The sequence below is a fragment of the Drosophila mojavensis genome, unplaced genomic scaffold (genome assembly GCF_018153725.1).
Source record: "Drosophila mojavensis isolate 15081-1352.22 unplaced genomic scaffold, ASM1815372v1 contig_277, whole genome shotgun sequence".
Lineage (NCBI taxonomy): Eukaryota > Metazoa > Arthropoda > Insecta > Diptera > Drosophilidae > Drosophila > Drosophila mojavensis.
Genome location: NW_025318822.1, coordinates 3,447,854 through 3,461,573, shown reverse-complemented (window position 1 = coordinate 3,461,573; position 13,720 = coordinate 3,447,854). Strand labels below are relative to the sequence as shown.

General features: G+C 42.4%; 3 protein-coding genes across 7 annotated transcripts in view; 2 read left to right on the top strand and 1 right to left on the bottom strand.

Moving 5' to 3' along the window:
- Nucleotides 1–10,277, top strand: part of LOC6574232 (trophoblast glycoprotein) — a 47,087-nt gene extending 36,810 nt beyond the window's left edge. Inside the window, exon 4 of the mRNA XM_002000254.4 lies at nucleotides 8,213–10,277. Coding sequence (XP_002000290.1) covers nucleotides 8,238–9,515 — 1,278 coding nt within the window. The 5' untranslated portion in view covers nucleotides 8,213–8,237 and the 3' untranslated portion in view covers nucleotides 9,516–10,277. The remainder of the gene's footprint in view (nucleotides 1–8,212) is intronic.
- Nucleotides 10,278–10,657: 380 nt separating this feature from the next.
- On the top strand, nucleotides 10,658–12,824 carry LOC6574231 (kynurenine aminotransferase). Of its 5 annotated transcripts, none has more exons than XM_015167331.3 (4): nucleotides 10,658–10,839; nucleotides 11,268–11,585; nucleotides 11,640–11,876; nucleotides 11,950–12,824. In XM_015167331.3, the coding sequence occupies exons 2-4, from the start codon at nucleotides 11,268–11,270 to the stop codon at nucleotides 12,760–12,762; spliced, it is 1,368 nt and encodes a 455-aa protein (XP_015022817.2). In that variant the 5' UTR covers nucleotides 10,658–10,839; the 3' UTR covers nucleotides 12,763–12,824. The 5 variants fall into 5 exon arrangements, with proteins under 5 accessions (XP_015022817.2, XP_043864348.1, XP_032583947.2 ...); XM_044008413.1 differs by having other exon boundaries at nucleotides 10,779–10,852; XM_032728056.2 differs by having other exon boundaries at nucleotides 10,829–10,968.
- A 103-nt stretch (nucleotides 12,825–12,927) lies between these two features.
- On the bottom strand, nucleotides 12,928–13,684 carry LOC6574230 (cytochrome c oxidase subunit 5A, mitochondrial). The gene is made up of 2 exons (XM_002000252.4): nucleotides 13,586–13,684; nucleotides 12,928–13,517 (listed from the first exon to the last, which is right to left on the bottom strand). The coding sequence occupies exon 2, from the start codon at nucleotides 13,513–13,515 to the stop codon at nucleotides 13,066–13,068; it is 450 nt and encodes a 149-aa protein (XP_002000288.1). The 5' UTR covers nucleotides 13,516–13,517; nucleotides 13,586–13,684; the 3' UTR covers nucleotides 12,928–13,065.
- Nucleotides 13,685–13,720: the final 36 nt, after the last annotated feature.

Sequence of the window (13,720 nt, the reverse complement as noted above, 5' to 3'; positions counted from 1 at the left end):
AGCCTTTTGTAAACCTTCATATTTTTTTCAGATTTCAATATTTTATTCATAATTAAAGCCCCAAAAAGTAGGCAACATATTTTAATAATTATTTCAGTAACCCATTCGCAGTCTGCATTCGCCTTGTACTGAAGTTTCTCTTATATGAATATACCTGAGACACTCATATATCTCTATCCCAATTTATTTATTTACTTTTTTCTCTGAATATGCATTTAAATAATATAAAAATATCTTAAGTTAATCTCTCATTTTCATAATTTTAATACTTTAATACTTCACGGCATTCATGTATGCATTAAAATAAAAATACGCTTAAGTACCTAATTAATAAGTACTGGGTACTTTCTGATAATTGAAGAAAAAAAAACAGCCTGAGCTCCACATTACGTATACGCAACGTATACACCAAAGCACACAAAGAGCTCTCAACATTCTTCAACCGGTATTCAAAAACATTTGTTCAAGCCACAACACGAACAACAACAACAACAACAACAACAGCGCAGCCATTTTGGCCACTTTGTTTGTGCTCACTCGAAGTGGCCTGCGAAATTGCCGTGTCGCTGCGGTTGTCATTCTGTGCTGCCGCCCTGCTGCTCTTACTGTTCCTGCTGCTGCTGCTCCTGCTGCTGCTGCTGCTGCTGCTGCTGCCATGGCAGAGCGTGCCAAAAAGCAACGAGTGTGCAACCAACTGTTGCACGCTTACCCATTGACTAACGGACTGTCAAACTGACCCCTTGGCAGATCCCCTTGTCTGGCACTCTGACCCGGTGCCCGTGCCCATGTCCCTGCCCCATCTGCCCGATGTGCCCTTTGCTTAGCTAGCTTTATGGCTGCTGCTTTAACCTTAAGTGCCGTTGGCATAGTTTTAGCAACTGTCAGACGACGAGGCTCCCAAGGCGTCTGCTACTATTTATAGCCGCTTCACTTCGCCCACATTTTGTTACCTTATTGCAGCGTCGCTCAAAAGCAAACTACAGCGAGTGTGCTCCGCTGCAAATATTCTCAAAGGGTATATTCACTTGATAGAGTATATAAATCTGACATAAAGAATCAAGCTTTCTCCTTACACGTTGTCTGAAAGGCTGAAAATCTTTCTTAAATCCAATTCGAAGTTAATAGTAATCATAATAAATGATGTTTGCATTTCAATATTCACTACACAAAATTGTATAAAAGCTTAAGATATATGCCTTCCAGTAGTAGTAGTAGTACAACACGTATATCAAAATCATATAATCACTCAAACAGTTTCCAATTATTACAAATTATTATTTAGAAATTCAAGTTTACTTATTATATACCCAGGGTATTTAGTAACACCTTATACCCTATGCACACTCGAGACACTTGTCAACTGTTGACGCGCCTGTCTTGCTGTCCTCGCCTCTTGCACTTCTGCTACAGCCAGTTGTTGGACTTGTTGGCGTTGTTGTTGACTTTCCATTTCACATTGCCGGCGCAGTAGGACTTGCTGACTGGCTGAGCTTAGTTGCCCTCACGGGAGCTGTCCATTTATCTGTTGGACAAAGAGCAAAGGCGCACGGCAAACAGCCAACTGCAAACACAGATAGAGCCTTGGACCGGCCGCCAGCCCGGCTCAGTTCTCTGGTAGATGAGACGAGATGAGTTGCGCAAAGATGGTTGCGAGGCAGAGGGAGGCTGTGCTCAGACGGGTCATGCATGCCAATCCAATTACGCCCCGTGGTAGACGCTCTAATTGGAAACAAACAGCTGGGAGTCAAAAGTCAAAAGCGCCAGCAGAAAAACATTTGCCAGATTTACATATCTCAAACAAGCGGCGAGTTTTATATATTTTCCTTTTTCATAACTTTTCGCTTTTTTTACTGCTATAGTTTTTTGTTTTATCTGCGAGCTGAGAGCTGCACACAAATTTCAAATGCAAAATATGCCAAGTGAATGTAATACAATAAAAAATAAAAAAACTGAAGAAAAAAGCTGATGCGTTCATTTTCTTTGCCTTCGTTTTTACTAACGCTGCTTTTTTATTAAAAATTCATTCCAAGTTTTTTTTGAAGTCAAATCGACGCCAACTCCCTCCACACACAAAAAAAGAAAGAAAAAAAAAACAATTTCCAGAGTACGATGCGATCGAAAATATTGTATTTGAGTACCTCGACCTAACACAAACATTCACACACACCCCACACATACACACATAAAGAGCTCAAAACACAAAACCGAAGCACTTTATACATTTCTAGCGGGTTTTTGGATTACAACAGCAGAAACAACAAGTAAAAAAAAACAGTTGTTCATAGAGACAGAGTGCAAAGTTTCCATTAGAAGCCGCAGCAGATGTAAAGCTGTTAGGGGGTCGGCGGCAGGAATCAATAAACCGCGGCGATGCTTTCACGAGTTGGACACAGTTTGTTCTGTTCTGAAAGTGTTGCGAATGGAATTTGGCCAAATGAAACAAACATACATTTTTAAACGGTTTTCAATACCAATAACAGCCTGAATAACACGATTTTTGTATTTGTTTTTTGGTTTCCAAGTTAACCAATCCGTATGCTTCAGTTGATTGGATGATGATTCCCAGCAATAAATAAAACTGTATTTCAAAGCAGGGATCAGCCTGTCTGTTCGGGCAATATTCTTCCGAAATTCCCTGCGTTCCAGCAGCAACTGTGTCTATAAACTTTTGGCACAATTAAATAACAGTAAATCAATTAAGTGTATACAAAATGGAAGCTTTGGTCTGTCTCCGTTGCAATTGTTTTTATGCCACTTTGTTGTTAGTTCTGAGCCGCTTACGAAGCGTACAAAAGTTTTCGACTTTTTAATATTATTCAGAGGCGACTGCCTCAACGGACGCCTACAAATATGCAAACGAAAACAGATCTGGACAAAACAAACGCCCACAAAACACTGCAATGTAAACACCAAAATATCATATTCAAAGAGTTAAATGTCGGCTCGACCCCAAGTGAGTTTATCAGAGTCGATTTATAATTCAATGCGAGCGCTTTAATCTTAAAGTGTGAGTGAGACGCGCTGGCAACCTCTGGGTGACGCAGGTCAGAAATTCGAGAGTCAGAGCGAGAAAGAACGATAGTGGGAGAGTGTGCTGCAAGGTAAATGTATATTTGCGTTTTTCGATCTGGCAACGCTGTTTGGTCAGCAACGCTCAAAATTGTCAATTTACACTCTAAGCTAAACACATGAACACGCATACATTCACACACTCGCACACACACACATACACGCATGCTGGCAACCTCCACCTGTCTCTTTCCCGCCCGCTCTTTAGCATTTTGAACAATGGTCTTCGCAGTTCCTCGGAGCGTGATGTAAAAACTCTCGTCATGGATCGCAACTGACAGCTGTCGGCTGTAGTCAAAAAAGGATTGCAAAGGTTGGTTGCCTCGTCCGCTCTTCTCGTTTCCTTTGTTGGGCAGCACGTGCAATGGCACTTGGAAAGCATCCATACATACATAAATCGAGAATGTTACTGCGTGTTGCATGGTTTTTGTGTTTCAAGCGCTTTATTCCAATTATCAATTTGAATTCGATTTGCGCTTTAAAGGCGTGGGTTGCTTCACTGCCACCTGTGCAGGTGAATGGGCAATTGAGAATCGAGCAATCCGCTCCTCCCCCAGCAGCTGCAGAGCATTTAAAACGAGAAGGCACTAAACGATGCTTTTATGGCTCAATGAGTTGTACGTGCATGGACTATGTGTGGCAGTACTCGATCTCAAATTGTATTGCCTTTTATTGCGTGAGCTTTTGGCTTATTGCGTAGTAAACGCATCAAATCCAATTGCCATTCACAGTCCTAAAAGCATTCTTCAGTTAGATATTTCTGTTGAATATATACATAAACCGTTCGCTTGTTAATCTGCATGAAATTCACATAATTTTTAATTTCACCTTTTGGATGTTTATTTCGTTTAAGCAATATGTTTCTCTTCTGACACACATTCCTTCCACACATAGCCCACAAAAACTAACCCATAAATTCATTTGAACTTTTCCAGCTACATAGCACTCACAATCTCCTGGCTTGCAACAGCTGCCCTCTTCATCAGCTCGCACCAGGCTATAACATAATCTTGGAGTCGCTGCCTTTATCACATTTTACCCAATTTTTTTGAAGAGCACAAGCCACACACACTGCCGCACCTTGGCTAATTTCTTTACAACTTTTTTGGTGCGAACTGCGTGCAAAAACTTTGCCAGACACAATGGGGGAGAAGGGACCCACAAAACACTTCGCAGTCGCAGTCGCAGTCGCAGTGCCCAAGTGGTCGAGTGGCCGCGCTCCCAGTTATTTTTATTCCGGCATTCAAGTGCAATTAGCAGTCTGCTAATTAGTCTAAACGGACCGAGCGCGATGGAACGTGGACCACGCCCTCGGCACTACGTGAGGCACACAACTTGACACCGGACTCGGCGACTCCATGCGCGCTGTCTCGTAATTTTTACTTCACGCGGTGCAGTCATAATAAAATTATGAAGCCAACGTGCGCCAATTTTGTGTTGCGGCCAGTGGACGTGAAAAGGTTGAGGATCGCGGGGCACAGACGTAACAGGCGAAGCAGACGTAACAGACGTTCCTTGAAACCACTCAGACAGAGTTTCCTGAACGTGGACGTGCACGTGGACATGAACGTGGACGTGGATGTGGACATGGCTGTATCCTGTGCGCAACTTCACTAATTGAGTTACATGCGGCTTGCCGGCGACTGCAGTCGCATTTAATTGCATTTCAAAGGACCTGTCCTTATTGCATTACCCTGACAAAACCGTATCGAGCCTATCCACGAAAAGCAACACAGAAGCCGATTCCGCCACTTGGCTAGCATCTGTGCCGGCTTGCTTCCATCGTGGCCAAAAAGTTTTTTCAACTTTTGTTTTTCGCTTAATGACTGCAGCGCCAAGACATTAAACGCTGCTTGGCCGCATTAGCTTCTCCGTACTTCCAGCAATTGAGTCTAATGCAGTTGGCAACAGCGAGTCCAAAACGTTGCCAAGCGGATTACAGCTTGCAGTTCCAATTTTAGAGCGATTTGCAACACTGGCTAACGGAGACGTGACTTGGCCCACCCTATCCCATAAAAGTAGGCAACACATTGTGCTGCCAATGCACGCTCTTCTCAGTGATTCTCAGTAAATAGAGGCAAGTTAATAAAAAGAAATCGGAATGTCGAAAAAGAAAATTCAAATGTATAAATTATTGTGGCGAAAATCTAATGATGAATTTCGACAGAATGGATGCATCCCGCATGAGCTGCATCTCTGAGCACTCTTTCAGAGAATTATAATTGTAGTGCACGGTGAACGAGCAGCACGTGTGTGTGTGTGCCTTATCTACAACCGTTGTATAACCTAGCCACTACTATCGCTCCAGTTGCCTCCGTACGCTACTTAGCTGATTCACTCTGCATTTATGCTCTAATTATACCACACGTCCGCACTACCCCCCCGCCATCGCGTGCTGCAAATTGAGTGCCACCACCTATCGCTAACTGTATTCCGCTTTGCATTTGCCACTTGCCATTTGCTCAGCTTGTCATCCGCAACCCCGTCGCCCTTCATCCCGCCCACCCGGACTCAGTCAGTCCACAGTCTCGCTTCAAATGCAACTGTTAAGTGCCTGGCACTTTACGACTAACGAATTATAAAGAGAATGTACGGCGAATGCAAAGCACCGAACTCACTTTTATTTTTCTTTCTTTTTTTGCGTCATTCGCTTGTTCTTGTTATTATTATTATTATTTTACGCGCATGCATAAATTGAAAAGGGAGAAAAAGAGAAGAGAACAAGCCAACAATGCAAAAATAACCAAAATATAAAAGCATCAGCTAGAGCTTAACGAACTTTGAATACACTTACAAATTACAGCCAACTGAATAAATTACAGCAAGGAGAAGAAGCGAATGAGCTCGCTAGTGTTGAAAAACACCTGCACAAGCCACGTATTCCATTTACCATGTCTTCAAATAACCAAAAAAAAAAAGTAAGAAAAATATTCCCGTTGCCTTTTTATTGGTGTTACAACTAGGTACGAGGGGTACGTAACCAAAAACAATGTAGTGAAGAAAGTGGAATATTATTGCACCAGTTAACACGCACACACACACACACACAAATGTAGCTCCTTGAACACGTTGCAAAGTAACAAAAAACACACGCGAGTTAAATTTTAAGTATGTGCAACTGCATTGATGATTGTGTGTTTCTGTGTGTGTGTGGGTGTGTGTGCACTGGTGTATGTGTGTGCACTGGTGTATGTGTGTGCTCGCATTAGTGTTCTGGCTTGTTAGGCAGCCAAACAGGAAGTGACACACACTCATTCACTCTTTTGCACACGCACACACACAGAGCAAACGCTCGACTTCAAGTGCGCGCCCCCGTCCGCCATTTTGTTTTTGGCTTTACAAAATGTTTTCATTTTTTTCGCTTCCTTTCTTGCTTTGTTTTGGGCATAAAATAGCGTTTATGCTTCGCTGGTTCCTCCACACAACAGTAACGAAATGCAGGTGCGCAGCAAAGGAAACAAGAGCTGTGGCTGCTGGCAGTGTTGGTTAACGTCAAACTAACACACACTTCACTGCTATGCTTCTTCGTTTCCTTGTGCTTTTTAAGTTCTCTTTTTATTATTTTTTTGTGTCCCTCTCACACCACATCAAAGTTAAATTTCCGTTAGCTTTCAATTTAGGGTCGAAGGTATTCGAAGCGCTCATTAGCATTGAATGACCCCTGGTCACAGCTGGAGGGGAGGAGCGAGCCCACATGGCAGCTGCAATAAAACAACAGGAATGGGACAGCAGCTTTTAATTGACTCATTTAGCAGTGGCCACAAAATGCGGTGATCTATGGGCTGGCTAACAGACATTAGAGATAGTGAGAGGGAGGGTGAGAGGGAGGGTGAGAGTGAATAAACCTTAGCAGGCGTTCATTAAACCCATTAACTCAAATATTGTAAAGCTACTTTAAATCGTTAAACATGAAAACTACATCAAGTTATGCTTGTTTCTATCTTTCGATATTCTCATATATTCAGTTCTGATATATTTATTAATAAATTAAATTAAGTTTAGTCAATAGTCAATAGCCTTTTTATGAATATGCAATGAATTATTATTATATTAAATAAATGTAATTTTCGATTTCATATATTTATTTATTATTTCATTTATTTCTCTCGAAAGCAGATTCAATTTAAAATTACAAAACAAATTTATTATTCACGTTATTTTTAAACATTTATTATTTATTTAAAATGGACACTCAAATGACGTCTCTGCTAAGATATACTTAGCATGATATTATATTTAATTATGTATGAAATTGATATGTGCCCTATTATTATTATATTAATTCGAACATCAAATTTAAATGGAAATCAAATGGATTTACCTGATAAATAAAATACAATACGTTTTGGGTGCTTAAGCGGCAAGCCTAACCCAACAACCTACAAATACATATATAAATACATGCACAAATATATATACAATATATATATATATGTAATTACCTGAACAGAAATTAGGCAGCAAATTGATGCTTTTGTGTCCGAACTGGAAATTACCTTTACAAAGGCTCTTATTTGTTGTAATTCTTGTATTTGTGTGTTGCCAAAGTTTAAGAGTCCTTCGTCGTAAGCGCATTGATTATTTTGCTTAAACCTTAAAAATGTATTTTGGCCACTTCTGTGGCTGGTTTTGCCTCTTGTCGATGCTAAACAAATAGCAATAAAAGCCAAAAAATAATAAGGTTTAGTGTTGCCTGCGGTTGAACGAGCGGTGAGGGCGTAGGACAGGTGCTGCTGGTGGGTGGGTGGTAGGTGGGTTGAATTTTATGTGGATGCCTCGTCAGCTCGCTTGAGTGCCCTTTTGGCGTTTATTGTGGTTGGCGTTACCCAAAACTTTGGCACTAAACAGAAATTACCCATACGCCGTGGGTGCCGTTGATTGGCAGAACGGCTGTGGTTTGCTGCCGCAGACAGCAAAAGAGAGAGAGGGCGAGAGAGGGAGGGAGAGCGAGACACTGGGGGAGGGCAGGAAGAAAATGCTGCACCATGTTTAGCCTTTCATACTCATAAATCTGCAACTTGCCTAGCATAAATTTGCCGGCATGTGAGAGCTGCATTTTGCGGCTGGCTCTTGGTTGGTTTTCAGCTCACTTTAAAATGCGTTCGCAACTAATAAAACATCTGCACTCTACTATTAATTGCAGGTCCGTGTCGGCAGGCTGGTACGAGATGGCCAACGAACCGCAGATGAAGCCGCAAGTGCTGCTTGTGACCTTAGTGGCGATTAGCGCAGCCCTGTCGCTGGGCAGTGCCGAGAGCTCTTCGAGCTGTGGACCCAACTTTCCGGTAGCCTGCTCCTGTGGCAACGAGATGTACGAGGGCGCCGTCCAGTTCATTGTGAACTGCACCAACGCGGGCTTGCACAACACCAGCGTGCTGGAGTACATGCCCGAGCAGGTCGAGATCCTGATCTTTACGGGAAACTACATAACGGAGCTGCCATGGAATGTCTTTGGCAGCATCAATGACTACAAGCAGCTGAAGATCGTGGACATGAGCAACAATCACATACGCGAGATACGTGGCAAGAGCTATCATCATGTGCCACGCGTGGAACGCCTTATCCTGAACCACAACAATCTGAGTATTTCCCGCTACGACGACGAGGTGAATCATCATCATCCGCGCGTCTTCTCCAACTTTGTCAACCTGCAAAGCCTACATCTGACCGACGCCTTTGAGGATCACAGCTCGCCGCAACTGAGCGAGGATCTGCACGATATTTTCGTGAACAGCCAACTGGTTAAGCTGGAGAAGCTGCATCTGGAGCAGAACGAGATAACGCACTTCAAGGATCGCAACGTTTTTTGTGATCTGCCTGCGCTCCGGGATTTGCACTTGGGCGACAATCTCCTGAAGGACATTAACTTTGAAGTGCGTTGCTTGAACAATCTTCGTTTTCTGGATCTGGAGCGGAACAAGTTTGAGTTTGTCAAGCCCAGCGATATGCGGCTGCTCAACGAGCTGCAGGAGCGCGAGAATCGCACCGTCAATCTGATCGTCGACTTCAATCTGAATCCCTTTGTCTGCGACTGCAAAATATCCCCCTTCCGCACGTGGCTGCAGGCGACGCGAGTCCAGGTGCGCAATCAGGAAAGCCTCATGTGCTTCCATGGACTGCAACATGTTGATCCGGCGCCTGCGCACATCCTCCAGCTGGACATGAGCGAGTGTGCAGCCACAATGGCGGCAGCTGCATCGTTTCTGAATATCGCCGAAAACGAGCAGCTGTACGGGCAACTCCAGCCGCATATCAGTGGACACACGGCCACACTGATCTTTCTACTGATCGTGCTCAGCATGATTCTGCTGGGTCTGCTGGTGGCCCTCGTCTACGTTAGTCGCGACAAATTGAAGTACATGATGACTCCCGTGTTCGACAACGTGGCCAAGAAAGTGCAGTACACGTCGATCAAGGATGAGGATTGCCCGGAGGTTCATGTCTAAGCCCAACTGCAAATCCCACCCACACGTCCATATCAAACAGTAGCAACAGAACTAAGTACAGTTTCGTTCGATTACCAGTTTACTTTCATTTTGCCATTCGCATAGCGCAAATGTGTGCCATTCACAGAGAACGACGTCTAAGAAAGGGCGAAAGGAAAAAATAAAAAACAACAACCAGCCCAAATCTTTTGTAGAAACCCTATTCAGTTAACTGTATTTAAAAACAATATAAGCACTCACAAACCTATTGTTTGATAGTACATAAGTGAATTGTTGCATTTAAGGTAATAGTAGAACTACTAAAATGTAGCAACGTTGATTGATTACACGCAATTACAGCAATAATGTTAGCGATTTTCTAAGTAGTATTAAGCCTTAACTGTTGTTATGCGTTCGATGATTTCTGTGGCCCGCCCCAGCCCCAATAATATTTCAAAAACATATGTACTTACCATACATAGCATACAAGCATACATACATATACATATATATTGTAATAAACACGTTAGTGTAATCTGTGATTTAAGTTTAGTAGCTTTACTTTGTTAAAACGCAAGCAAACGATATTTGATGCATATAAAAACTTCAATCTGTATAACATATGACGTACTTAAATACATAACATACATATATACTACATACACTTATGTTTAAACTACTTATAAATGTTATTAATCATTTAAATTGTACTTTGAATTGATTCGCACTTTAATTTTCCTGTAATTAACACACAGTTTTTATAAATAAACTTTAAAAATAATACCAATTTGTTTTTCATTCAAATTGAATCCAAAATGACAAAGTAAGAATCAACTCAATATGATATCAGGATCCTGTAAGGCAAGGAAGCAAAGTACGTACTATTTGGCGAATATCGACTTATAAGTTTTTATCGGAAGAATACTACGTTAGTATAATCTGTGATTTAAGTTATTAGTGTATTTAAATCCACCCATGCACTACGTTGAATAAATGGAAACACAAAATTATATGTGCAGCCTTAATGCATGCCTCTGTGGATCTATTTACATATTTATATGAATGTTTGTCATTATAAGACAGCAAAACTTTTAATTAAATTACAAAAAAAAAAAAAAAAAAATTAAGTTGTCTTTTATTTTCTTAGATATAAAAACCTTATCTTATACCAAGTAAATTTATTTCTATCTACCAAGTACTTTTATTTTATTTTTCAAATGTGCGCGCCTTGATTAATATATGCATCCCTGGTAACAGTGCTGGGCAACATGAAATAGTAACAGCTGTTCGAGCGCAGACGGCTTCAAGCAACGGCAAGTTTTGCACTGATAAGCCGCTGTTTCTGGTAATTTTTTATTGTAAATAAAGATAATAATTTACCGCAGCACTATATGCTATTCTGTCTATCTATAGCTACATTACAAATTCAGTGAGATTTGCATGAGAGCGAGGTGGTGCTAGTTGGTGTATGTGTGTGTGTATATGAATATGAGTATAAGTGTATAAACAATTAGTTTTTCATTTTACGTCGTTCAAAATTGCTTTAGCTCTGTGTTCCTTATTTGCATTATGCAATGTCATACATCTAAGCATTAAAACCAGCGCGCTAACAAATTTTTGCTACGTTAAACTACGTTAACATTGAATTCACTTCTTCGAAGTAGCCCACACTCACGCACACACATAAAGTAATAATCATAATGTACATATGTACAACAACAAATATACGCAGTTTTATAACTAGTATTTTCTGCTAAATCGTCTCGATTCCAGATGCTCAAGAACTGTCGACGTGTGTGCGCTCTGTCTCGGCACACTTTATATTTAAATTCCTTCAGTCAGCGAGTTCGACACATCCATAAGGTGAACGCAGCTGCCGACAGCAGCATGGAAAAATTTGATCTGCCCAAACGCCTTCAGGGCAGCACGCCCAGCGTATGGAACGAATATATTGCATTAGCCATGCAGTACAAGCCATTGAATCTGGGCCAAGGATTTCCGGATGATGCAGCTCCGGACTATGTCACCAACTCGTTGGCGGATATTGCCAAGGATGAAAATCCGTTGCTGCATCAGTACACTAGAGGAAATGTAAGTGCTTTCATTTACTCCTTATCCCCGCCTAATGTGGGAAATTCATTTTAGGGTCATGTTCGCCTGGTGCAGGCACTGTCCAAACTCTATAGCGGCCTCGTTGGCAAAGAGCTCAACCCGCTTAGCGATATTCTGATTAGTTCCGGCGCCTATGAGGCTCTCTACTCCACCATAATGGGACATGTGGACGAGGGTGAAGAGGTCATTATTATTGAGCCCTTCTTCGATTGTTATGAGCCCATGGTCAAGATGGCCAGAGGTGTTCCTCGTTTCATTCCACTGAAATTGGTAAAGAATTGTTAACAAATCGCTCGGCTCTTTTGGGCATTCGTTTATCCTTTAATGTGATAATATCTTTTAGCGAAAGAAAGACGGTCCGATTAGCTCCGCCGACTGGGTCTTGGATGATCTTGAATTGGAGAAAATGTTCAATGAGAAGACAAAGATGATTATATTAAACACCCCGCACAATCCCACCGGAAAGGTCTTCCATCGCCAGGAACTGGAGCGCATAGCCGCATTGTGTCGCAAGTGGAATGTTCTCTGCGTATCGGATGAGGTCTATGAGTGGCTTGTCTTTGATGGTGTCGAACATGTGCGCATTTGCACTCTGCCTGGAATGTGGGATCGCACGATTACGATTGGCTCGGCAGGTAAAACCTTTTCGGTAACTGGCTGGAAAATTGGCTGGGCCTATGGACCGCATGACCTGATTAGAAACTTGCAAATGGTTCATCAGAACTCGGTTTACACCTGCCCGACACCACTGCAAGAGGGCGTGGCGCGCAGCTTTGAGGTGGAATTGGCACGTCTGGGAAAGCCAGAAAGCTATTTTCTATCCTTGCCCCGCGAGCTGCAGCCCAAGAGAGATTTTATGGCAAAGTTTCTGAGCGATGCGGGCTTACGACCAACAATACCAGAGGGTGGTTACTTTATGGTTGCTGATTGGTCTCCGTTGGCCTCTAAGCTCGACTTGAGCTCTGAGCTGGACAAGTATCGCGACTATAAATTCACCAAGTGGATGACGAAGAATATGGGTCTGCAGGGCATACCGCCGAGCGCCTTTTACAGCGAGCCCAATAAACACCTGGGGGAGGACTTTGTGCGATATTGCTTCATAAAAAAACAAGCGAATCTGGACAAGGCAGCTGAGTTGCTCAAAAAATTGAACTAAACTGTGTTTATAGTACAACTATGCATTTATTTGTTATGCCAATAAACGAATTTGTTTTGAAAGTGTCTAGGCACGATTCATTGGTCATCATGCATGCTTGAACGTGTACGCAAGAGTCATAACCTTTCGCAGACCATTACATAACCAAGAAGCAAAACAAATGTCTGGGTTGTAGCCTTACTCCAATCTCCTTTTATTTGCAATCCAATAACATGTTCATCCACACGAAATACATTGGAATTGTGTTGTGTTTCTTGTTATGTGTTAATTAAACTAAAGAAAAACGTTGAAACAAACGCCGCCTTACATATCAAAAACGGACTTGAGAGCCAATTCGGGCTTGTCGTAGCCCAGCTCCTCGATGGTCGGTACACCAAGCTCCTTCAGGGTTGGTGTGATTTTCTCCAGCAAGTACGGATAGAGAGTGGCCTTGTGGTCGCCGCACTTGTCCTTGCAGCCTTCCAGCCACCTAATGGCCAGGGCAATGTCGTTGACACGGCGGCAAGCGCGCAGTCCAGATTCAATGATCTTTGGGCTGGGCACTACATCCATGCCAAGCAGATCGTTCATGCCTTTGCGGATCTCCCATCCGTCGATGCCCTCGCGAGAGAAATATTTCTCATAACGCTTATCGAACTCTTCAGCCGATTCCTCGGTGCCGTGCAGACAGCGTACAGCGCCAACACGCGAGGATGTAACTCCAAGGGTGCCGCGCATGGCGGTGGCGAGTTTACCGGCAGTAGTGCGCAACATGGCTGTGCAGGGGAAATCAATTAAATAATTTAATTTCCAAAAATTTGGTTAAGTAACAGCTTGGACTCACTTTACACTCTTGCTCTTGCTATTTTTTCACACAGATGACAGAATTGTCAGAGTTGACCAGAATGCTGAGAAAATCGAGTACACGTATCCGATTTGCTTGTGTTATCGAAATAGTGCTGGGTAATGAATTTACTGT